The sequence below is a fragment of the Panthera tigris genome, chromosome X (genome assembly GCF_018350195.1).
Source record: "Panthera tigris isolate Pti1 chromosome X, P.tigris_Pti1_mat1.1, whole genome shotgun sequence".
Lineage (NCBI taxonomy): Eukaryota > Metazoa > Chordata > Mammalia > Carnivora > Felidae > Panthera > Panthera tigris.
In genome coordinates, this window is record NC_056677.1 from 6,630,131 (window position 1) to 6,655,944 (window position 25,814).

Consider the following 25,814-nt stretch of genomic DNA (forward strand, 5'->3'; position numbering starts at 1 on the left):
GTGTCTGATTTACGTGACCCAGCCAGCATGTCATGACCCTTGGCCTCCCTTCCATCTGTTTTTGTCAGCTCCCGCCCCGCCCCCACCACCTTAAGTCACCCCCGTCCCCACCCCGAGAGGAAGACAGCCGCTTGCCAGACAGCTGCCGTCGTGTTGCACAAACTTTTACGATCCAGGAAATATTGATTCCCCCGTGGATAGGGATGTTACAGGAATGTCGATATTCGAAGAAAGGAAAGGAAGTGCCCCATAACAAATGAGCGGTCCCTGGTTCTGTTTTCAGAATGACTCTTGCAAAATCCCTGCCCTGGAGCCGTGGAGAGTGGATCCGTGCTTTAGCCGGTGGCCGTCGGGCACCCCCGAATCACAGGGCCCTCCCAGCGGCCAAGGCCGTTCATCTGTCCCTCACAGGACGGCTTTCGCAGGCACACTCGAGTCGTTTTACAAACCTCCCAACCACAGACTCTCAACTGCCTGTTTTCCCGTCCCCTGGGGACATCCCCACCTCGCTACTGCCTCTCCGTTATACTGGTGAAAGCGTAGTCCCAGGAATGTCCTGTCCTCTGTCTTCTGCGGCTTCCCGGTCCCTGCACGTGGCCCCGTGTGGTGTGGTGAGACCCCTTCTTTCGGGACTTACAAGCGATCCATTCTTTCTATGGCCTGAACCCCTCTGGGTGGCCGCTCAGTCACCTCTTTAAATTAAAGCCCTGTGGGTTTGATGGGACGGTGAGGTCCCTTTTTCCCTCTACCCGGAATCCTAGGTTTGAAAGAGACCTCGGAGATCATTTAATTGTGCCTGTTTGGTCACCACAAAAGGAAGCCAGAGAGCCGCGGAGGGCAGACCCAGGCCTCGTAGCACCTGCTGAAGAGTGCCGACTTCACACCCGCAAAGAAACAGTACCACGTTCCTCCCTCGCTGCGTCTGATTTGGCTTGTTTGCCGTCACTCTTATTCCAGAGGCAGCTCTCATCAGGGGAGTGTGTCTGAAAGATACAATTCATCCTTGTTTGCTTTTTGTAATACAGAAAGCATTCGGCCTAGTTTTTGCAACATAGAACTTGTTTGCAACCTACTTGGCTAAAAGATGTGCTAGAAATCGTATGGCTGAACTAGACGACCTTCTTCCTCTTTTCTAAAGTCTGCCTGAATCATTTCGAGGTTTCGGGAGTGTGTGGTGTTGTGAGTGAAGAGCGTGGAGTCGGTCAGATGGCCACTTGCTGGCTGCGTGCCCTTGGGGGAATCGCTTACCTGCTCTGTGACTCAGTTTCCCCATCGCTTACACGGAGTCAATATGACGAACTCCTAGGCTGCTGCCAGCTCTCTGAGCTAATTCTTGGAGAGGGCCAATCCACATAATAAGCACCGAATATCATCACCTTTATTCTTGTTCTCAAATAACGTCATAGTTTTTCTCTTCAGGTGTGTGTATGCCCAGCAGTGCTCTTTGGTGGTTGTTTGAACTGCCCCTCGTACGGCACCGTCCTCTTTGTTTAAAACCCGTTTTCTTTCTGTTTTGCTGTTGTACCTACGCCCTTAATTCTTGTCCTTCTCCGTCAAGCTCCACTCTGAAAATAGCAAGGACTCCGTTTTGTTCAGTTTCTTACCACCCTTCGTCTACATCCACCGCAGTGGTTTCTTTTAGCTTTCCTTCAGCTTCCTTGACACAAACCCGTCGTGAGCCGCGGGGGGCTGTCCCCGAGGAGGCTGCTCTGTGCGTGATGGAGGGAATCCAGATGGGCTTCCTGGAGGCAGGAGGCGTCTTCTTGGTAGCTGGGAGACGCACGAACGCAGAGAGTGCTTCGTGCAGGGGCCGCGGCATCTCAGGAGAGACAGCAGCCGTTTCCTCCTGAGGGGACGAGGTGGGCCTCTGGGCAGCAAGGACGCCTGGCCACAGCCGTGGTGACTAATAAGCGGGTGTCAGGAGCGGTGAACAGGGGGTACTCGGGAGCAGGGTTTCTCAACCTCCGGCCGTTGAAATTTGGCCCCCGTCACTCTGTCATGGGAGCCGTCCTGTGCCTTGTGTGATGCTGAGCGTCCCTAGTCTCTACCTGCCAGATGCCAGCAGCACCCTCCCCGCCCCACACACACACCTGTGACAACCGAACGTATCTGCAGACATTGCCAAGGTCTTCCTCTGGGGGACAGAATCGCCCTCACTCGAGACCCACCAACCAGTATTCTGGACCAAGAGACCGGAATAAGCAGGGTCATCCTCTAGCCGAGCAGGCACGTGTTTCCGGCCCAGGCGCCCCCTCCGCTTCCTGTCTGTGCCTTCCAGGGGAAGCTCGGAGACACGGCCCCGGCCCCGCAGCGCCGTCTGAGGGGCTTCGAGGCGCCTGCTGAGGCGCGGGGCTTGCCCAGCCTGCGGGCTCTAGCTGCTTCGAGCAGGAAAGCCGGAGTCCCCGTGGCGAATGGGTGCCGTTAGGGTGACAGTTTTGTCTGCCACTGCCTAGCGAGAAGGAGGCCCCGTCTGCTGCTGTCGACCTCCACGCGGTCAGGCACAGTGGAAGTGGGTCTCCGTGCCTTTGGGCTGCGGTCGCAGGATCCCGCGGACCGAGTGGCTTCTACACAGAGGCTGCTTTCTCACAGTTCGTAGACGGGACGTCCTACACCGGCGGACCAGCAGGTGTGGTGTCTGCTGAGGGCCCGCCGCCTGCTTCGCGGATGGTCTCCGTGGGATGACCGGATCCCACGCGGACCCCACACGGACGGGAAGCGGGCACAGGAGCTCTGGGGGCCTCTTTGATAGAAGGGCACTAATCCCTTTCATGAAGACTTCACCCTCATCACCTAATCGCCACCCAGAGGCCCCGCCTCCTCACACCATTGCCTCACGGAGTGGGTTTCAACGTAGGGATTGAGGGGAGACAGACCTCGAGTCCACAGCAGGAAGGAATGAAAAACATCTAGGAGGCCGTGACGTTTCTTTTTCCGCACGTGCGCACACGCACACACAAGTTGGCTTCCTTTTCCCATAAAGCTGCGGGTTGTAACTATGTTCAGCCTCGTGGGCCAGCCTGTCCGTCGCAGATACTCGGCTGGCTGTGCCGTCGTCGCACGCAAGCAGTGACACACAATGTATCAACTCGTGGGTGTAGCCTTATTCCGATAAAACTTTATTTGCAGATACAAGCAGTGGGCCAGGCTTGGCCTTCCCCCGATCGAGACAGTTCCAAATAAACATGCCGTGCGTGGGCTTTGGGTGGATGTCTGTATTCCAGGCTCATTAAGTATTTAATAAAGACTCTGCTTTCAAAGATGCCTCAGATTGGGGCCCTTGGTATCTGTTGCAGCTAAAGACGGAAAACCAACCCCACGTCTGCCTGGCGTTCCGTGTCTGCGTCTCCCTGCCAAATCAGCAGGATTTTTAAGGGCCGGCGAGTGATAATCCAGCAGGCTTTGCTGATGTGTCAGGCCGATATTAAGCAGGCAGAATGGTTCACTGTACGGCTAACTCAAGTGGTGTGGGAAGCCATTTGTGAGAGAGGTATGGTTCAGCGGTGTGGGGAGGGCAAGAAACAGAAAACGAGCGCTGTTTGTTTTAAATCTCGTTTTAGTGCCTAGTTGGGCGAGACCAATTCATGCTCACGCTGTTTCCCTCTCTCACGAGGAAGATGGAAAGGACTTTACTCTTGAAGGTCTTGCGTGCTTCGTCTAAAACGTAGTGCATATTTTAAAGCTTTCCCAGTTTATCATGATCACACCCTTTTTTGCTCCTTGGAAATATTTTCAGCTCAATGGCTGGTCCGCATCGTTGTGTGTTATCTGAATTCTGTGACCCCATCGCGTAGAGAGAGAGGGTGGCTTGATTTTCACCGGCAGCTCTGTACCTGTTGGGTTTCGAAATCGAGTGGAAATGGGAGTGGACCACGGACATGTCTCTTGAGGGTTACTTCCTCAGGTCACTGGTGTTCAAGCATGGCAGGGTCAACCAGGCAGTACCTGGAGACACTGTGGGCTGTCAAGACTGGGAGGGGGGCGCCACTGGCATCCGGTGGGGGGAGCCCAGGGGTGCTACTCAACGCCCTGTGGGGCACAGGACAGCGGTCCCCACGACAAGGAATGGCGTGGCTCCGATGTCAGTCATGCCACGGCTGAGAAGTCCTGCTGTCGGGAGAGGTAGTGGGGATGCCTCTTCCTAGGCAGCAGGCCTGCTGGCTTCAGTAACGACTCCCGGCCGGCTGAGGGTTAGGCAGCGGGGGCACTGATGCTTTGCCCTCACTCACGCAGCTCTTCCATTGAGGTGCCACCAAGCTCTCTATTCCCCTTCATTTGGCTGGGCCTCTGTTTCCTGTTCTTCGGAAGTTGTTTGTAACAACTTCCACACCTGCCATTGAGCCAGTCCTGAGTGTTTCCGTCTCTGTCATTGATATCACTGCTTTGTTGGTATGCGTGTCCCCTTGGGCGGGAGAAGACGTACGTCAAAAGCTGCAGGAAAGCCGAAGAGGCAGAAAGCCCAGAAGTCCTACGTCTCAGGCAGACTGGAGGTGAATGCGCTCATTAGCCTTGCAGCCCAGCTGGGGAGAGAGCAGCGCTGGCACGGTAGAGTGTGGGCCCCCCCGGGGGAGAGGCATCCAGTCTGGAGACGCCAGTCTTCCAAGATGGCGCCTCTCACAGGCGCCGTGGGCGCCGTGGCCTGAGACCGGGTGCTCAAGCAGGCCTTGCTTGCGTAGCCTGTGAACATCTCTCTGTTCCACCACGAAAGAGCGTCAGGACTGCAAAGTGTGCGAGTGACTGCTTCGTCCAGTGTCCTCACTGCACAAATGAGGAGAGGTGGAGAAAGAACCCGTCTGCGGGTTCGTGGTCTTCTCTAGACTCAAAACCGTGTGTCGGCCGTGTCACTGTCACAGCTGCTTCTCTCATCAGCTCCTTGAGGTCCTTGCTAACCCCATACCGAAGAACAGGAAACAGAGGCCCAGCCAAATGAAGCGACCTGGCCCAGCCACTCATGGGGGATCGAGGGCAGACCCAGTGGTCCGCCTGTTGCTGACATTTTCTCCACCTGGCCCTCCTGCAAGAAGGAAGTCTTAAAAACAGATGGATTAAAGAAAAAAAAAAAAAAAGCCCCAAACCAAAAAGAAACAAAAACATTGAGAGGTCATGCATAGATTTGCCCAAAGAAATGAAGCTAAGGTGATTTTATTTATTTATTTACTTATGTACTTATTTATTTTTAAGTAGTCTCCATGCCCAACGTGGGGCTTGAACTCAGTACCCTGAGATCACGAGTTGCATGTTCTACCGAGGGAGCCATCCGGGCGTCCCGGCAGCTAATGTAAATCTAAGCAAATAGGAGGGACTCGTGTCAGCAGTGACGTGGAACAATACCGCATGTGTTTCTGAAGATATCTGGTTTCCAGTCATGATTTCCTGTGCCCTCTAGTAGGGGACACAAGTTTCAATGACACGTGTTCAAGGTCATGGCACTCCCGTATACCTTTATCTGCTCAGTCACTTTGCTTCAGCAGGGGAAGTTCATTGTCACGATCCCTCGCCCACACCCTTTGCAGTCTTAGATTCCCGCCGCTTGGGTTAATCTTCACTGCTTCATCCCTGTCTTGCAACACGTCTTCACTGAACATTGTCCTCGCCACCTTCTAGAAGTGCAATATACATTGCAAAGCATTATCACGGAGAGAGATCAGAAACTCGGGCAACGAAACCTCAGTGGCAGCATTTAAGCCCCCGGATGCAGAAGGACATCAAGGACGGGCGTTGAGTTAGACGTGAGCTTGCACCTCGTCCTTCACACGTTGCCCGTGCGGCACCGGGAGCCACCAGCGTGTCCCGCCTGGGAACGGAGGTGGCATCCACCCAGAGGAGCTGAGAATTCTGGTTCCTGTGCTTGTGGGTGTCACGGGGGGCGGCGGAGGGGGGCGGGTGAAACGGCGAATCCTGGAGTCATGCAGTCTGGAGGTGACATTTACTGCAGCGTCGCTCATTGTGTGCGTGAGCCTTGAACCACTTAACCTAATTTCTCCAATGTTTACTCTTCTCGTGTGTAAGGCAATAACCACAGCAACTGAGCAGCTGCCCTGTAGAGATAGTGGACAGAGTGCCCAGGTTTGGTTAAAGGAAGTAATGCGGTTGGAACCTGCGATTTTGTGTGCCTTAAAGTGGCAGTTCTGTGGCTGGTGTTGGGAAGAGAAGAAAGAAGGGACAGCGGAAGGAAATACTCTGCATTTCGCTTCCCCTCCCGAATTCCTATGTTGAAATCCTGACCCCCGCTGTCAGTTGTGTTAGCGGGTGGGGCCTTTGGGAGGTGGTTAGGTTGTGAGGACGGAATCCTCACGCATGGGATTCGTGTCCTTTTAAAGGAGACCCCCACCCCCGCCCCCACCCCCGCCCCCACCCAGAGCTAGCGCACCCCTTCTGCCACGTGAGGACACGGAAAAGACGGCCGTCTATGAACCGGAGAACAGCCCTCACCAGACACCAGGTCTGTCTGGCACCTTGATCTTGGACTTCCCACCCCCCAGAAGCGTGAGGAATAAGTGTCTGTTGTTTGTTCCCTCAGTCTGTGGGATTTTGTTACAGCTGCCGACTGTAGAAACTAAGACATACACCAGAAGCTTGACCTCTCTTCTGCTGTTGCCCCTGAGTCATTGAGATCGACCTCTTCTTAGGAACCTTGTCTGCTCTCCGTGCTGTGCTCTGATTACGGCATCAGTAGATGTTTTTAGGTCGAGTCACCAAGGAAGCTAAGAGTGGTTTCCCACTGCCCGGGTTTGGATCTCAGCCCCGGCCAAGTGTCTGGGGCCTGTGGGTTCCTGGAGGGATCTCAAGACCTGGCCTGTAAAAGGGAAAGTTGCACTTGGGGTAGCGAGGCAGAGCGTTACCAAGAGGCTTTAAGGGAAGTCGTGGCGAGTTGTTGGAGCGGTGCCTGGCGGAGAGGACGCAGCACACAAGGCCTGCCTATCATGTTTATTGTTCGTGCAATTCCTTGCACAAGGCCCTTTAAAGATACCAACCAGGAGAATAAGAAATGGCCCTCGAAATCCGGTGTCCCGTGCCCTTAGCTGGTCGAGACCGCAGATGGAGGAGAAGGCAGGAGCCGGGTGAGTGGGGTCAGCAGGCCGGGAGAGTCAGGAGTTTGTAAGACGGACAGATCACTGTGGCCCCGGGTATATGGTGAAGACCCCAGGCAAGAGCGAGTCGGGCCAGGAACCTACTTGCTCCTGCTCTGTGCACTCACCTGGGGTTTTCCATCTGCACTGCTGGCAACCTGACAGATGAAAGCTTGGAGATAAGATTTCTAGCAGGGCCGAGAGCAGGGCTGAGACTCAGGATATAGTCACTGGTTAACACTGGAGGGGGTGGGGGTTGTGTTATGGCCACCGGAGGGGGTGGGGGTTGTGTTATGGCCACCGGAGGGGGTGGGGGTTATGTTATGGCCACCGGAGTGGGTGGGGTTGTGTTATGGCCACAGGGGTGGGGGAGGGGGGTATGTGTTATGGCCACAGGGGTGAGGTGGGGGAGGGGTGGGGGTTGTGTTATGGCCACAGGGGTGGGGTGGGGGAGGGGTGGGGTTGTGTTATGGCCACAGGGGTGGGGTGGGGGGGGGGTTGGGGATGCGTTATGGCCACAGGGGTGGGGTGGGGGAGGGGTGGGGTTGTGTTATGGCCACAGGGGTGGGGTGGGGGGGGATTGGGGATGCGTTATGGCCACAGGGGTGTGGTGGGGGAGGGGTGGGGTTGTGTTATGGCCACAGGGGTGGGGTGGGGGAGGGGTTGGGGATGCGTTATGGCCACAGGGGTGGGGGACACATAGGAGGAGGGAGAAGAGCAGGCCGGGGGCAGCCCGTGGGGAGGGCCTCGGAGGGGCAGTCCCGTGCGGCCTCAGTTAGGTGCTTACAGTTGTGCGAGGCAGTTCGTAGCCTCTGTGCAGCGGATTGTAAAACCAACAGCGGCTACCATACGACTCTGTGAAATAAAGTCCACGTTTTTATATATTCTTTATAATCAGGCACTGGGGAGCCGACAGGCCTGGGTTGAGGAGGAGTGGAGAGTAGAGAAAGGAGAGGAGGCCGCACACACAGGAAGCCTCCTTTCACGGAGGAACATTCCCATCTGCTGAGCACTGTGGTTATTGCCTCGGCTGTTTGGGTCCTGCCCGCGCGAGGCACAGGGCCTGCCGTGTGGAATCCGACGGAGGCCGGGCCTGCTCCCTGCCACCGTCGTCAGTGTGGCGGGTGAAGGTGGCCTTGTAGCCGCGGGAGGGAGGGCGGCAGGGACCCCGAGGAGTCCCGTGCTGGAGGGCCACACGTAGGATGTAGGATGAGCCAGCAGGGATGGGTCGTGCTGCCTGGGGAGACCCCCCTGGGAGCAGGGTTTGCAGAACCCCCACAAGCAGCGGGGGGGCTGGCCCAGCCCAGGAGAAGCCACACCAAGGGGGTAACTCTGAGACAGGTCCGAAGGCTCCAGCCTTGTGGGACACACAGACGCCGGGGACACTCCAGCATTGCCGTGTGTGAACAGTGGGCAGGGCGGCCGGCAGGTAGACGCTTCACCCCAGAACTGCTCCCTTCTCTTCCCACAGTATAAATGGTGAGAGAGTTCAGAGTCACAAGTGCCTTTGGCCCCACCGCACCCCCAGCCTGGGAGCCGAGCATAGGGGTCCCTGTTAATCACACAGCCTCCACCCCACAAGGCTTCCCAGCTCCCCGGCACCCCCGCCTCCCCACACCGAGCAAGGTGAACGCGGTACCCCCAGCAGACTGGGCTGCCCCCTCGTGGAGAAGGGCTGCATCAGCCGCGGACTCCAGCAGTAAGATGCCCCCTTACTGTCCTTGAGGAAGGGCCACTGCGGGTTCCCCATCGCCCTAGGACCCCACGTGGGTCATGAGTGCTCCTGCCCCCTGCCCTGCGTTGTTGCCGCCCCTCCTGGAACCGGCGTTGTCTGCTGCGTTCCGGAACCACCACCCTGACCGACGAGTGTTGAGGGAAGGGTGGGGGGAGCTGGCATCTCTAATAACGACCAGTTATCAGATGAAACAGCTCAAGCCACCCCAGCGGGTCCAGAACAGCCTCCTTTTCTTCGGATGTTTGCTTGTGTGGTTCCTTTACCCCCAGCCGCCTTGAGCGCTCGGAGCCCGACTAAAGACAGGTGCCCTGTGTGCACTGTAGCGGGGTCGGGGGACACTCGGGGACGGGGAGCTCCGGAGGGACTGATGGAAGGCGGAGAGGAAGCCCAGAGGTGCACTGGCACAACGTTTAGCCAGGGCACGCTGGGCTCTGTTTGGCTCTTAACGCCGAAATGGCTCTACCTCTCAAGCTGTGTCTCCGTCCCCTGCGAGCAGGTCTGACCCTGTTGTATCCCTTCCGCCCTGCCCGTCCCTCCGCTTCTCCCCAGACCCGAAGCTGGGCGTCCCACGGCCACGTGTGCCCCGCTGACGAGGCACATTCGACTTCGGTGGTGGTGCCGCCTTCGGGCCTCGCGAAACCCCGGCTTCCCTCTCTGTCGCGGCAGGTTTTTCCCACTCGGCGTTCACGTTCGGTATTGAGAGCCACATCAGCCAGTCCAACATCAATGGGACGCTAGTGCCGCCAGCTGCCCTCATCTCCATCCTGCAGAAGGGACTTCAGTATGTGGAGGCCGAGATCAGCATCAATGAGGTGGGTGCCCTCCCCGTCTCCCGGGATCCTGCCGGGATCGCCTCCGTCCCGTCTCTCGCTTTGAACTGACTTCATCCTCACAAGCCTGTCGGATTCAGCTTTCTCTCTAGCTTTTGTAAAGCTCTTTGAGGGGCACCTGAGCGACTCAGTGGGTGACGCATCCGACTCTTGGTTTCATCTCAGGTCGTGATCTCGTGGTTTGTGAGTTCGAGCCCCGCTTCGGGCTCTGCGCTGACAGTGCAGAGCCTGCTTGGGATCCTCTCTCTCTCTCTCTGCCCCTCCCCTGCTCGGGCTCACTCTTTCTCAAAATAAACAGATAAACTTGAAACAACAGAATGAAAAAGAGATCTAAAAAAAGTACAGAAGTAATCTATCCTGTATTCTGTCATTTCCGTTCCCCCACCATTTTGCAAAAACCCCATCTTTGAAAACACCCAAATTTCTGCCTGTCCTGTGTGCATTCAGCCGGCAGTGGTCATCTCCTCTTGCCTCATTTTTTTTTTAATTTATTTTTGAGAAGGAGGGAGGGACAGCACGAGTGGGGGAGGGACAAGAGCGAGAAAGGGAGATAGAGGATCCGAAACAGACTCTGCACTGACGGCAGAGAGCCGGATGTGGGGCTTGAACTCATGGACTATGAGATCATGACGTGAGCTACAGTCGGATGCTTCATGGACCGAGCCACCCAGGCGCCCCTCCTCTGTCATCTTAGATTGGATGCCCGAGGCGGTTTTCCACCAGCCCGCGAGGTCCCATCTAGTCTCTTTTCCTGCATAACAGTGAACTGTGGGAATAGGGGCGCATGACCCCAGAGGCAGAAGACCTGAATTGGGGTGCCTGGATGGCTCAGGTCCTGACCTCACGGTTCACGGCTGCTTCTCTTCCTCAGCAGTGCCGGCTCCAACGTGTGTACAGGAGAACGTAGAGGTCGTCTCATTGGTGACTTAGGCTTGCGGTCATTAAATAGGGGGGCCACGTGCATTTAGAGTTTAAACTAGGAGGTGTTTTCATTACTCTGGGCACGTGATACTTTTGGCCGAGTAGTCATCCCCTTGAGGTGTGAATGAATATGTGAAGAAGGCAGGCGATACGGAAGCACGCTGACCCGTTGGCCGACAGCGGGCACGCCGTGGTGGGGACCGAAGGGTGAAGATGGTTGACGAGGTGACCGGCTGCTTGTTCACACGTTTTGTAGGGTTTCGTATCGTTTGCTTGTTTTTGAATATAGTATCGTGACCAGAACTCGGCTGGTGTCACGTTTCGTTTAGCGCATGTCCAGCTGAAACTCAAGTCTTTCCGGCCTTCCTGATTTCTGAGGTAATTCAAGGTCGGAACGTACAGAAACGTGTTTGCACATTAAGCAGACACGACCCAGAAGCACTGAGTTTTGTATGACTAATATTTGGAGCAGAGACAGAGGGAGACACACAGTCTAAAGCAGCTCCAGGCTCTGAGCTGTCAGCGCAGAGCCTGACCCGGGGCGTGAACTCACGAACCAAGAGATCATGACCTGAGCTGAAGTCGGACGCTTAACCGACTGAGCCACCCAGGCGCTCCTGGAGTGATTTGGAAGGAAAGAACATTCTTCTGTGTTTTTAAGTGTGCGTGGAAACTTTTTCATTGCAAATAGAAGCCAGCGCATCAAAAGCTGTGGGAAGAAGAGGAATTAAATTAAAACGAGTAGGAATTGAACAGTGCTGTCGTCCGTATGTCACGGCTAGATTTAGTCCACACCCTGAACCCAGAACGTCATTTCAGTGGCAGCAGGTTCACATGGTGTTAATTCGGACAGACGGGTGCACAAGGAATCAAATCCTGAACTGTGCTAGTATCTCTAAATTGGCCTTGGGTTTCTGAAGAGCTGCCTCTTCCGTGTAAAAGGGTAGTTGGTCACAGGTCTGCCCACCAGCCATAGCACCTGCACACAGCTTGTCAGCCTCAGCACTGCCGCCTTGTGGGGGCAGGTAACTGTGCTGGGGCATCCTGTACATGGTCCAGCGTGTTGAGCAGCGTCCCCGGCCTGCACCCACTAGATGCCAGTTACATCTGTCTAGTGGGGACAGCCCACGATGTCTTCAGACATTGCCGCATGTCCCCTCAGAGGGAACAGTCGCTCCCCGCTGGGAACCCCTGCATCCAGCATAGCACTTTTTGTCGTGAAATAGCAAGGTTCAGATGGCACTAATGCCCCAATTCAGTCTGGTGTTTACCCAATACGGAGTCGGTCATGACACCAGAATCTCCATGTGCGCCCCCCCACAACATCCCACTGTGCCCCCCTGCCCCTCCCAGCTGACCCCCCCTCACCCCACTGTGCCCCCCTGCCCCTCCCGGCCGTCCCCCCCACACCCCACTGTGCCCACCCGCCCCTCCCGGCCGACCCCCCCCACACCCCACTGTGCCCCCCTGCCCCTCCCGGCCGTCCCCCCCACACCCCACTGTGCCCACCCGCCCCTCCCGGCCGTCCCCCCCACACCCCACTGTGCCCACCTGCCCCTCCCGGTCATCCTCCCCCACACCCCACTGTGCCCACCCGCCCCTCCCGGCCGTCCCCCACACCCACTGTGCCCACCCGCCCCTCCCGGCCATCCCCCCCCACACCCCACTGTGCCCACCCGACCCTCCTGGCCGTGCCCCCCCCACACCCCACTGTGCTCACCTGCCCCTCCCAGCCGTCCCCCACACCCCACTGTGCACACCCGCTCCTCCCGGCCATCCCCTACACCCCACTGTGCCCACCTGTCCCCAGCCCACTGCGGACTCCACGGGTGTTGCTGTGGACGCCCAGTCCCCACTGGCTCCCCTCCGGGCACTGACAGCCATCCCCATGCTCTCTCCCCAGGATGGCACGGTGTTCGACGGCCGCCCCATAGAGTCCCTGTCCCTGATTGACGCGGTGATGCCCGACGTGGTGCAGACGCGGCAGCAGGCCTTCCGGGAGAAGCTCGCTCAGCAGCAGGCCAGTGCGGCGGCCGCGGCCGCGGCGGCCGCGGCCGCGGCGGCCACGACGGCCACGGCGGCCCCGACAGCCGTTGCTCAGCAACATCCACCAAAGAACGGAGAGGCCACGGTGAACGGGGAGGAGAACGGAGCCCACGCGATAAGTACGTGCGGGGCTCTGGGGGTGGGCGAGCTTCTGGCGGTTTCTCTGCTCCGTCTGTGTGAGTCGGCTAGACTCTTCGCGATCTGCCCGCCGTGCGTTCTTAGGCGCTGTGCTGTCCGCGTGCTGTTTGCCCGTGAGGGATTCACACCGTTTTCGGGAGGTCCTTGGATGTGACGGTCTGGACGCACATAGCCCTGATTTTGGGGCACTGGGCTCCTCTGAGAGCTCCTTTCGTACAGCAGCGAGAAGCACTGTGTGACTACCGTTCGACACAAGAGGGTTTCATTTGTGGAGGCCACGGGTCCTGTCGTTCGGCCTCCCGTGCTGAGTGAGTTCGGCCGAGATCCGCTGGAAGGGTTCAGCTCACAGATCAGCCCGAGGTCCTATCCAGAGAACCTGACTCTGCTCTGATCTGCGGCTCATGGACTCAAAGACCACTTCAGGGTCTAAGTTCGAAGTGTGCTTTTGTGTGTGTGTTTCTTAACCTTCTGTCAAGGAAAGCGATTTGGCATTGGTGAACTTTAAGAAATCCGTACGTCTGCCAAGACAGAAATTTTCCCAACTTGTAAATTGCACGGATTTCTTTTATTTATTTTCGTTTTTTTATGTTTCTTTATTGATTTATTTTCACATTTTATTTATTTTTGGGGGAGAGACAGAGCACAAGTGGGGGAGGGGCAGAGAGAGAGGGAGACGCAGAATCCGAAGCAGGCTCCAGGCTCTGAGTTGTCAGCGCAGACCCCGACGCGGGGCTCGAACTCAGGAGCTTTGAGATCGCAACCTGAGCCGAAGTGAGATGCTTAACTGATCGAAACCCCCCGGGCGCCACAGAATTCCTTTTAAATCCTAAGAAAATGTAATGGAGCACGGCTGCGTGCAGACACGCACGCTTCTTAAAGCACACTGGCCACACACACACGGAGCCTTCGATCCAAGGGTGCCTCTGGGTTGACTTCCTCGTTCCGGGAGCATCCCTGACAGCTCGCGGCCACCTCCTCCCTGCCACGTTGTCCTCCGCCTTCCGCGTTCCCTTTATTCCGTGAGGCCTGCTGCCACCTGCAGTTTGCGTCATGTTGCTGCAGCGCAGGTTGAAACCAGACCGTGGTGTCTGAGGCGGTATTTATGCTGACCTTCAAGAGTCTTTCCTCTCCTGCCGCTTGGGAGGAAAACAGCCGCCCTCCGGGATGGTTTCCAGGTGGCATTTAGCACGGCCAGTGTCCACGGTCACCAGGCTTCCTTGGGCATTCAGAACCTGGATCCCGTGGCTCATCCAGGGAGGCCTGTCCGCTTAGAAAGCATGGCGGTTCTGCTCAGCTCGAGAACTCCGATACAAAGGTGACTTCAGGACGCTAACGGCACCGGACCCCCACGAATACAAGGGTGTTTGCAGGCAGGGGTGCGGGGTGGCGGGCATTCTGCAACAATGGTGGCGTCTCCCGGTAGGAGCTTCACAGACAAAGACGTGATACTCAGGAGCGCCTGGATGGCTCCGTCGGTTAAGCGTCCAACTTCGTCTCAGGTCACGAGCTCACGGTTCATGGGTTCAAGCCCTGCATTGGGCTACGTGCTGATAGTGCGGAGCCTGCTTAGAGTTCTCACTCTTTCCTTTGTCTCTGCCCCCTTACCCCCAACTTGTGCTTGCTTTCTCCCTCAAAATAAATAAACTTTAAAATAAAAAAAAGGTGTTACCTCCAAAAGGTGCTCGTAGATAACACGTGTCACCCCATCTGGAAAAGAGCAACCTTCAGGCTCTAGCTGGCTGTCGTCATTGTTCCCCAGTGTCGTGCTGGTGGTTAGACATTAGCCTGGCCCTAATTAGGAAGAATAAATAAATTTGTATTTCTCTACCAAATTTGGAGAGTGTTGAACTAAGAAAATGCAATACAGTTACTGCATTACACAAAAGCCAGGATTCAGTTACGATCGTCAGAGGTAATAGAACTAAGTACACGAAAAGAAGGTGTTTCTAAGACTCAAGTGCCCCCAAGAATGCGTTTCTTTGATACTGGTCAGCCACATGTCTTTTCCTATCTCTTGTGACAGATAATCATTCGAAACCAATGGAAATAGACGGGGACGTTGAGATTCCACCCAACAAAGCCACAGTCCTTCGGGGCCACGAGTCCGAGGTGTTCATTTGTGCCTGGAACCCCGTCAGCGATCTCCTAGCTTCAGGGTAAGGATGCCAGGTGGTGGGTGCTGCAGGGCCCGTGGGGTCCGAGATGTTTTCCGGAACTGTGCCTCATGGAGTAAGTGCTGCCCTCTTCTGTGTGCGGAGCACGGCCTGGGGCTCTCTGTGCCGCTCTCTTCCCCGGGCTGTGAGGGAGTCCTCCTTCCACGCTGTGTTCTCAGTGGGGTGGAGAGCAGCGCAAAGACACGTTAAATTACTAAGAGCGGCAAAAATGGCGAGCAGGAAAACACGGCCCGTGAGCGTGATTAAGAAGACACAGGCCGTGGGCCAGAGATAGCTGACGTAGGCCGCCCGGAAGTCTGATGGGCTTTGTTTCCACTGGACCCGGACGCTGAGTGCATGTGCGTGTTCATTCTGCAGATCCGGAGACTCAACGGCAAGGATATGGAACCTTAACGAAAACAGCAACGGGGGCTCCACGCAGCTCGTGTTGAGGCACTGTATACGAGAAGGGGGCCATGACGTCCCCAGTAATAAAGACGTGACCTCCCTGGACTGGAACGTAAGCCCCTGCCGCCACCCAGACGCTTAAGCCCCCGGAGACCCTCCAGCGCCGCGGGGGGCGCCCCTGCAAAACACAGGGGAGCGGGCGGTCCCGTTGGCGAGCACCCCCAGCCCGGGGGCCGGTGGTACGGGTGCTCTCTGTTCCTGAGAGCTTCTCACAAGGCCGTGTCGGGCAGACCCCTGGCTGGGGGTTCAGAGGCTCATCTTCCCATCATTAAGCAAGATGAGCCCGGTGGTTTTCCGGGGGGGGGGGGGGGGGGGGGGCCGTTCCACTGGCGGGATGTGAGGCGCGACCCGGGGAAGGGGACGTGTCCCCTCGCTGTCTCGACAGCAGGCGTCACGTGCATTTGGACGTGGGAAGCCCGCGGTCCTTCGTGACTTCTGTACACTTTCGCTTCCGTATGTGCAGGCACGGTTTTCAAAGCTTCCTTAAGCCTCACTACCGTCACGTCTCATACGGTGGTTGTAACTGTGCCACCGGGGTGAGCGGTGGCAGCATTTCCCCTGTTCCTGCGCCTGTCCTCACGGTGCCTCACGTTGTGGGTTCGGAGCAGTGTGGGCTCCAGGAGGCGCACAGGCTCGGTCTGTCCCTTCCCTGGGAGCCAGCTCCTGCTGGGAGAGTGGCCTCGCCCTGGGATCAGCTGACGGGCCGTCTTCTGTTTTCGACGCTGCCCCCACTGAGCTGTTGGTGGTGCTGTCTGTTTCTTTCTGGCCCGCAGAGTGACGGGACGCTGTTGGCCACAGGCTCCTATGATGGTTTTGCGAGAATATGGACGGAAGATGGTGAGCCCGGCCTGCCTCGTGTGGGGTGGGAGCAGGCGTGCCCCAGTGTGGAATCACCCAGTGAGCCGACCATGGCTTTGAAGTCAACCTGTTTGTTGTTTCCCTACGTAACAGGCAACCTGGCCAGCACCTTAGGGCAACACAAAGGCCCCATCTTTGCCTTGAAATGGAACAAAAAGGGGAATTACATTTTGAGTGCTGGTGTAGACAAAGTGAGTATCAGCTTGACGTAGGTGTCTCTCATCTGCAGATGCTTATTTATTTTTAATCTCTGGATCACATCCTGGGTTTTGTTTGTTTGTTTTTTGGTTTTTTAATGCTGAGAATTTCTGCTGCTTAAGATAGCAGAAGAGGTTTATTCGGTTTTGTTTTTGTGGGTTTGATCTGACTGTTCATTTATAATACGTATGCTCTCAATATAGTCTACCGTTCCACAGACCTTTGTGCCAAACTTCCACCCCTGTTTTTGAGGTGCATTATTCAGTGACACAGGAAGTCCCCAAATTGCATTTAAATATGCAACGCTTGAACAAGCAAAGGGGTGTGGGACGCACTGGACGGAAACCCTTCACCACTGGGCCATTTTGGCAACACGGACTGTCTTCTCTCGAGAGGCCAGGCTTCTGTTTCCCTGATTCGATACATCGTTACTTCCTGTGGAAGGGCTGCGGGCCTCTCCGAGCACGGCAGTAGAGCGGAGCCGCGCACGAGCGGGCACGCCCCTGACGGCCACGGAGCCGCTGGACGGGGCTGCCGGTGGATGTGATGGGGTCAAGGCCGGGTGGCCACGAGCACCCAAGTGCATCTAGAAGCCATGGGTGGGCAAGGAATGAGGCGGTGTAGGTGCCATCTGGCTCTGAGTCTGAACCCGTCCTCTGGATTTGTGTCCTCAGTCGCCAACAGCCAGGAGTCCTGACCCCCAAAAAACAGGGATTGGATGGTCATGTCATTCCTAAGACTTGGTGGGAATTTGAAGTCCTTGCTGTAGGGAAATATCATCAAGAAATGGAAACAGAAGGGGAAGAAAAGCATGTCCTCACGGCACTTTGTGTTTGTACACCTGTCAACTGGGTGTGAATACTCTACTTTGGTTTGGTTTCCAGAGGGCGGGCTTGCTTGCTTGCTTGCTTTTTTTTTTTTTTTAACATTTTTTTTTTTTTTAAACATTTCTTTATTTTTGAGAGACAGACCACAAGCAGGAGAGGGGCAGAGAGAGAGGGAGACACAGAATCCGAAGCAGGTTCCAGGCTCTGAGCTGTCAGCACAGAGCCCGACGCGGGGCTCAAACCCATGAACCATGAGATCATGACTTAAGCCGAAGTCAGACGCTTAACCGACTGAGCCACCCCGGCGCCCCTCTACAAGGCTTTCTTTACACGTTCATACTGACGTCAGGATGATTTGAGAACCTTGTTAAGTTACCGCTTCATGTTCATTCAGGTTCTAGAATTAATATAAAATAATGGCCATGACTTACAAACCCTGCCGTGGTGTTGGTCTAAAATATTTCCTATGTGGCCCTTGATGGAAAATGTGTGCTGACCCCCACACTGGGATGTAATGCTCTGGGTTAGTCTCTCTCTCTCTAAGCCAGTAGACCCCTCATTCGGACCCAGCAGCCCAGTAGCTAATGTTGAACAAGCTGAGTGCTATGGTTGACTCTCTAAACGTTCTCCTGGAACAACATCACGTTTTCTCCGAGGTGTTCTATTTCACATATTACAGATGCGCACACACACACATACACACACGGAACTTTGGGACGTGGCTGGCTATCAGTACTGCTGATTGGATTGTGAAAATGACTTGTACAAATGACCGCTCACCTTTGACAAGCACGTTAACTATTACCTGTGTTGGCCAATTCAGTGCTCCCAGGGTAGGAGGCGGGCACTGTGGTATCACCCTGTGTCACAGAGACCCGCGCTGACTTGCCTAGGGACCCACCGGTACAGGGTACGGGCCCTGGATTGCCAGTAACTTCTGCCCTTCGACCCCCACACGCTTCTAAAAAGTTTTTTCAGGGGCGCCCGGGTGGCTTAGTCAGTTAAGCGTCGACTTCGGCTCAGGTCATGATCTCACAGTTCGTGGGCGTGAATTAAAGCCCTGCTTCGGGCTCTGTGCTGACAGCTCGGAGCCTGGAGCCTGCTTCGGATTCTGTGTCTCCCTTTCTCTCTGCCCCTCCCCGGCTCGCACTCTGTATCTATCAAAAAATAAACATTAAAAAAAATTTTTTTAAGATTTTTGCGTCCTTACTTGCGTCCCTGCTCGGGGACTCCCCTTTATATTCATTTCTGGTTTTCGACCTTACTTGAAGTTGTGACTGTAGGAGGCAATGAGCTGTATGGCCAATGAAAATTCACATTATGAATTCAGTTAGTCTTCGGGTCCTACACTCGCTTGTTTGTGACTGGCTACGTTAGGAAAAGAGCTGTATTCCACCAAACAACAAACAAAAAACATTTATCGGTCTAAGGGTGCCTGGCTGACTCAGTCAGGGGAGGATATGACTCTTGATCTCCAGGTTTTGAGTTCGAGCCCTACCTTGGGTGTAGAGACTACTTAAAAATAAAATCTTAAAAAGAAAAGTTAATTGGTCGAGAGCTGGCCCCAAACTTAGAGAACCGAGTTTCAAAGATACTTCTCTGTTTCCTCTGGAAATTTCTGCAGCTGATAGAAAATATAAGCAGTTCTTCTTAAAACAAAAGCTTTCATTTTTAAAAAAAAATTTTGAAATGTTTATTTTTGAGAGAGAGAGAGCAAGAGAGAGAGAGAAACAGAGCAGGAGAGGGGGAGGGACAGAGAGAAAGGGAGACACAGAATCTGAGGCAGGATCCAGACTCTGAGCTGTCAGCACAGAGCCCGACGCGGGGCTCAAACCCATGAACCGCTAGGTCACAACCTGAGCTAAAGTCAGACACTTAACCAACTCAGCCACCCAAGCGCCCCTTAAAACAAAATATTTCTTTTTATTATGTTTTTATTTTAAATCTTTTTTTTAATGTCTATTTTTGAGAGAGAGAGAGTGCGAGCGGGGGAGGGGCAGAAAGAAGGAGACACAGAATCTGAAGCAGGCTCCAGGCTCTGAGCTGTCAGCACAGAGTCTGACACGGGGCTTGAACTCACAGACTGCGAGATCATAACCTGAGCTGAAGTCAGATGCTTAATCAACTGAGCCACGCGGGCGCCCCAAAGCAAAATCTTTCTTAAGTGCCATGGACAGGAAGGTGGAAAGGTTTCAATTAAGGTGAAAGTTCCAGTTGATTAAGACTTAATTCCGGTGGTGTTCATTGAGCGGCCTCTGGTTCCTTCCCTGCGTATCTTCCCAAGATCAGTAAGTTCCTAAGAATCCAGGATTTACTTTGCTTTCCAAGGGGTGGAGGGAGATCATTTTGTCTTCCTGTTTCTCGACCCGTGAACTGGGGCCTGATCCCAGGGTCACGACTACTCTCGGCTGTATCGAAGATCCCCGATTCTTGGGGTGATGGTCTTGGAAGTGTCAGGACTGGCAGCGTCTGTAGCTCTTTATTTGGAAAAGTGCCAGAAAGGTGCTTAATTGCACACTTTTCAACCCGTCTCCCTGTCGAGGGTGAGGGAGCATATAGCCCCCAGTCGAGGCAGAGTATCTAGATGAAAGACAGAATGCCAAATTATCTAATTGATGTTTCTCTGTTGATTGCATGTTGAAACAATAATATTTTGGCCACGTTGGAGTGAAATAAAATATATTGCTAAAATTAATTTTACCCATTTCTTTTTCCTATTTTTTTTTTATCTTTTTTTCCTTTTTTTTTTTAGAAGATTTTTTTTTTAATTTTTTTTAACGTTTATTTATTTTTGAGACAGAGAGAGACAGAGCATGAATGGGGGAGGGTCAGAGAGAGGGAGACACAGAATCCGAAACAGGCTCCAGGCTCCGAGCTGTCAGCACAGAGCCAGACGCAGGGCTCGAACTCATGGACCGCGAGATCGTGACCTGAGCCGAAGTCGGCCGCTTAACCGACTGAGCCACCCAGGCGCCCCACCTATTTTAAAATTTTTTAAATGTAGTCCCCAGATAATTAAAAATGACCTGTGTGACTCACATTCTGTCTCTTTCAGACCGTGCCAGTTTAGAAGGAAGGGGTGTTCTCGGTCTTTGGTCGTGTGTGAAATTTTTCTAGGGAAATCTTTCGGTGAAGAAGAGTTGCTAACTTTTTCTTTTTGTTTTGCGGAGCACAGACAACAATTATTTGGGACGCCCACACAGGAGAAGCCAAACAACAGTTTCCGTTTCATTCCGGTGAGTTTGTTTTTTTTGTTTTTTGGAATTCAGAAATGGTAATCCACGGCAGCTCAATGTCCCTTAAAGTAATCACGAAGGATTGCAGGAAGGAGGCCACGAAATCTAGCTGGTAGCAGGGGAATGCATGTCACCGACCGCAGAACTGGCGTGGGCGTCTTTGCCCTGCCGTCCCCAGGGCAACGCTGTGTTGGGGTTCCCTGAGACCACGCCCAGACTCCGAAGTTCCCTGGGAGAACTCCCCGGACTCAGCAGGTAGATGTCCTCAGGGGTCAGATGTATTACAGTGAAGAGATACAAAGCAAAATCAGAAGGTGAACGAAGTGAAATCCAGACCTTTCCAAGGGTCCTCTCCCAGCAGAATCACACGGCGCGTCTGACATGCCCCCCCCCCCAAAACCAGTGTGATAACATGTGCAAACAGCCGTCTGTCAAGAAAACTCATTAAGTCTCAGTACCCGAGGTTTTTATTTATTATTGTTATTTTTTTTATTTTAGAGTGCATGAGCAAGGGAGAGGGACGGGGTTGTAGAGGGGAGAGAGAGAAGTGGGCGTTGGGGGAGAATCCCAAGCAGGCTCCACACTCAGCACAGAGCCCAACACAGGGCTTGATCCCGTGACCCCGGGATGATAACCTGAGCCGAAATCAAGAGTCAGACGCTCAACCAACTGATCCATCCAGGTGCCCTTTGATGCCTGAGGTTTATAATTTTTAATCTTCGTTATTTTTTTAAATGTTTACTTTTGAGAGAGCGCACACGCGTGAGCAAGGGAGGGGCAGAGAGGGAGGGCGACACAGAATCCGAAGCAGGCCCCAGGCTCCGAGCTGTCGGCACAGAGCCCGACGCGGGGCTGGATCTCACAGACCGTGTGATCATGACATGAGCCGAAGTCGGGCGCTTAACCGACTCGAGCCCCCCAGGTGCCCGAGATGATGAGATTTTAGATTGGAGAACAGATCAGTGGAGGCAGAGTTTTGGGATGCCCCAGGGAGGGCTCTGGATCTTGACTGCGGGGGGCAGTCGCACAGAGCCGCCTGTGTGATGAAACGGCATGGGCTGACACACACGTACCATCATCTTTCTGGTCTTGATCCTGTAGGGCTGTAAAACACAACCACTGGGGGAGCCTGGGGGAACAGTAATATTTCAAAATTACACTTAAAAAAAACAAACAAACAGCAGAGAAAGCCAGGCTGAGCCTCGAATGCTGGTCGTTGAACCTCGCCGGCCCCTCTGTGGGCAGGGAGGCCGTGCAGACACCCACAATGGCTGGGCCTTGGTACCTGTCGCTCACCCGCACTGAATGGTGAGATCACACTGGGGCTTCTGAGGGTCCTGGACAGCGGCCGACTCACGGTGGGGCCAGCCACCTAAGTACAGAGGGTCCCCTCTTTGGACGGCAAGGGCTGGTGGATGTTAATTTTTATGAGCAGGTGGTAAACACTGTCCCCTGAAGTGCCCACCTGAGTGTCCTATTTCCAGGTATATGAATCACGTGGCCCTCACAGTGCAGAGGGTGGCCCGGGAATTCGGGATGTAGCTGGGGCGGTGTTGTAGGCGAGAGCAGCTGGGGTCTTGCCTCTCAGGCTCACGGGAGCGTCACTCCGACCACATGGGATCAGTTCCTTCGTTCTGTGTTGTACACGTGGGAAATGCGCCCCAGGGACCGCGGGGCTGTCCTGAAACACTGCCGGGGATGTGACCAAAAGGGACGGTCTTGGCTTTTGAAGAAGCCCGTGCTCGCTCTCGACCAAGTACACAGCCACAACAGCCACTCCGGGACGGAGCCGCACGCAGAGGCTGATGGGATGCCTCGTGCGGTTACCCACTGTGGAACGTGGACCCCTGCAGAGGCCTGCCTGTCTCACTTAAACACTGAAGAAGAGAAGGGGCAGTCCGATTGTCAGCCTAGCCTGAGTCCTCTGCATTCTTCTCCCGACCCGCTGCTAACTTGCCTTTCAAAGAAACACACGAGACATGGTTATGGTATTGATCAGTTGATGAAAACTTTGTGATCAGAGGCTTGGAGGAAGCTAACCCGCTTTCTCCTAGAAAGAAGGAGGCGTCAGGAGACAGCAGGGATGCCGAGTGGTGCGATGGAGAGGTCTGGTGCAGGGAGAGAGCTGTGAGGTGTAGGGAAGGCCATCGCCATTCCCCAAACCCTCCACAGGGCTCTCAGAGCCCCTAGGAAATGCCCAGGAGTCAGAAGGGGTGTTCATCACAAGTCCTGAGCCAGCGTCCAGTTGTGTCCCCAAAGGGATCAGTACCCTGCAGTTGAGGGATGCATTGATGTGTTGCGGGACATTTTTAAAAATCGAGCCATCTTGAACGTAGGGTAGGAAATCTTCTCCGTCTGCTTTTCTCTTTTTCCTCTCTAAAATCTGTCACATCAGCCCATGCACCAGTGATGTTCCTGGAAGCAGCAAGGTGCAGATTCTCCCCTCCGCTTTCTCACTGTGTCAGGGGAGCCGGACTCTCGTGCCACGGGGCACGTGAACCGTCACGGGGGTCTCTCCAGAGTGTCCGCTCCGCAGATGTGCAGGGCGGGGGTGGGGGGGGAGGCGGGGGTGTCTTTAAGGTCTATGAGGAAAAGAGGCTGTGTTCACACTGGGAAGGTTTTTTTTTTTTTTTACTGTGTTACTAGATCAGGCTTCTTGAGACTCTGCTTTTAATTGTTTTAAATCAACTGAGCTCTGTGCACACCTGGTAAATGTCAATGTCCTCCCGCTGTCCCCTGCTCTCCAGCCCCTGCTCTCGACGTAGACTGGCAGAACAACACTACCTTTGCCTCCTGTAGCACAGACATGTGTATTCACGTCTGCAGACTCGGCTGCGACCGCCCCGTCAAAACCTTCCAAGGACACACGGTAAGTACAGGCTCTGGTTCCGGAGAACGTGCTGGGAGGTGGTGAGCGTCTCCTCAGTGCCTGGGATCGAAAGATACGGAGAGAGATACTCAGTCCATTCTCCTGCAGCCCTTTGCTGCTTGGGCTCTTGTAGCATCTCTGGTGGTTGGATTTAACCCACTTGGGGGCAGGCAGTGGAGAAAAGACTGGCTGTCAGAGGAGTCAGACGTCAAATTCTGCAGGAAAGACTTTAAGGTAGTTACAAAAATGTGCAAAGACATAAAGGACAGGATGCTTGTAATGAACGAATAGATGGGGAATATCGGCAGGGGAAGGAAAACTATATTCTAAAAACAATAGCCCAGTGGAAATCTGAGAACTGACTGGTATAATGTCTGAAATGGAAAATTTTTTTAAATTTATTTTTGAGAGAGAGACAGACAGAGTGAGAGTGGGGGAGGAACAGAGAGAGAGGAAGACACAGAATCCAAAGCAAGCTCCAGGCTCCAAGCTGTCGGCACAGAGCCCAACAGGGGGTTTGAACCCACGAACCATGAGATCATGACCTGAGCTGAAGTTGGACACTTAACCAACTGAGCCACCCACTGGCCCCTGAAATGGAAATCTTAATGCGGGGGGGGGGGGGAGGGGTTCAACCAGGAGATGGGAGTTTTCAGAAAGGTTAGTGAGCCTCAAGTGACATTGTAGAAATAAGCCAATTTAAAGAAGTGATAAAAGATCGAACAAACTTTTTTTTTTAACATTTATTTATTTTTGAGAGAGCACAAGTGGGGGAGGGGCAGAGAGAGAGGGAGACACAATCTGAAGCAGGCTCCAGGTTCTGAGCTGTCAGCACAGAGTCTGACACGGGGCTCGAACCCACGGACCACAAGATCATGACCTGAGCTGAACTCGGACGCCTCGAACAAACTTTCCAACAGAGGCTTAATGACCTATGAACAGTATGAAGTACTCTAGCATATTTGCGACATGGAGAGAGAGAGAGAGAGATAAAAAGAGAATGGAACAGAAAAAATACTGGAAACGGCAATGGCCAACATTTTCCTCAAGTTCGTGGAAAATAAGGAACGTTCGATCCAGGAAGCTCCACTGGCAGCTGATGTGTGATCAGATTCCTTAGTGGGGCACACGAGGCTTTTCGTTGCCTTTCCAGATGAATCTCTATAGCCTCACAACCCCGTTCACTTCAGCCCTGTTGGAAGACCTGCCAGGGTCACAGATGCCGTTGTCCCCAGCACTTGGTCATTTCCACGTTCCTCACCTTTGCCAGCCTCTGTCCCTACGGGTCCTTGCTTCTAAAAGCAGAGGCATCGACTGTGCTGTTAACATCTCATTGTGTCAGTCAACTGACCCTGCTCTTTATCTTGCTCATCTCTTCTGTCTCTTCTCTAATCCCAGAAACCGCCCCCCCCCCAGCTTTTAATAGAAGTTTTTGCGACTTCCCGCTGTCCCACTTCGAGCTCTGTCACCATCACACGTTTTCAAAGGTAGTCGAGCCTGTTTCTTCCCGAGACTCTGAGCCAACCCTGGTTGCCTTCTGGTGATTATGACTTGGGTTGCGGAGGTAGGGAGAGAAAACTCCACTCCGGGGAAGGGGTTTGCCATACCCTAGAGGATTTACAGATGGCTCTCGCTGGGGGTAGTCCGTGGGTCCGGCTCCACGCTCCTGGGCCCTGAGCCATCTGCCCGTAGGGTAGATCAAGCCAGCCTAGCTGCCCTGTGCTGCTGAGTCTGTCCCCAGAGCAGCACCTGTCACTGGGCACCAGGTTCTGCTGGCATCCCGGACCCGCTTTCTCGCGTACACGTGCACACGCACGAACACCGTCTGCGGCCCGGCCCCTCTGTCCTCCCTTCGCCCAGCCAGTGGCCTGCCCCTGGGACTCCCAAGCTTCCTTCCTCCCTTTTTTTCCAGGCTATCTTGATAGTGCGCGGAACACAGATGTGGCCTGTCACGTCTCCGCCTCACACCCTTCAAAACTCAGTGTCCTTTACAAGTAGCGTGACCATAAAAGTTATCACCCAAACCAGAGGGCTTAGGAGTGTGAGATTGATTGGAAAGTTAATTGTTAGTTTGAAATCAGTTGTCAGGCCGGGACGGCAGGCGTGGGTGGGACTCTCCTGGGCAAATGGGGCTCTAGTCATCCTGCTGGGAAGGCTTGCTCCCCAGCTCGCCAGGCCCAGCGCCCCCCTCCCCAGCCCAGGGTCAGGTGTCCCTCGGGGCTGCGTCTACCTGCATCCTCCAGGATTCCGCCTCGGGGTCGGGCCTCGGGGTCATCCCGCCTCCCGGCCCATCCAGAAGGCCGTCTGCAGCCACACTCCTTTCTGCCCCCACAGCACCCTGCGGCCGCCCGCTACAACTTTGCACCTGTGCTGTGTTGCGGCATTTTGTCTCCGTGCTGTTTGCTCTGGATTTTGAGCTCTTTGCCCTCCTCCAGGATTTTGTCTGTGGGTGTATCTCTAACAGTTAC

At 54.5% G+C, this 25,814-nt stretch overlaps 1 protein-coding gene across 5 annotated transcripts in view; it reads left to right on the top strand.

Moving 5' to 3' along the window:
- Nucleotides 1-25,814, top strand: part of TBL1X (transducin beta like 1 X-linked) — a 231,779-nt gene that overhangs the window by 195,503 nt on the left and 10,462 nt on the right. For all 5 annotated transcript variants that reach the window (XM_042975256.1, XM_042975257.1, XM_042975253.1 and 2 more), the window contains 8 exons: nt 9,469-9,614; nt 12,457-12,718; nt 14,761-14,893; nt 15,269-15,410; nt 16,132-16,195; nt 16,310-16,407; nt 20,417-20,477; nt 23,225-23,346. In XM_042975256.1, the coding sequence (XP_042831190.1) occupies nt 9,469-9,614; nt 12,457-12,718; nt 14,761-14,893; nt 15,269-15,410; nt 16,132-16,195; nt 16,310-16,407; nt 20,417-20,477; nt 23,225-23,346 (1,028 nt within the window). The remainder of the gene's footprint in view (nt 1-9,468; nt 9,615-12,456; nt 12,719-14,760; nt 14,894-15,268; nt 15,411-16,131; nt 16,196-16,309; nt 16,408-20,416; nt 20,478-23,224; nt 23,347-25,814) is intronic.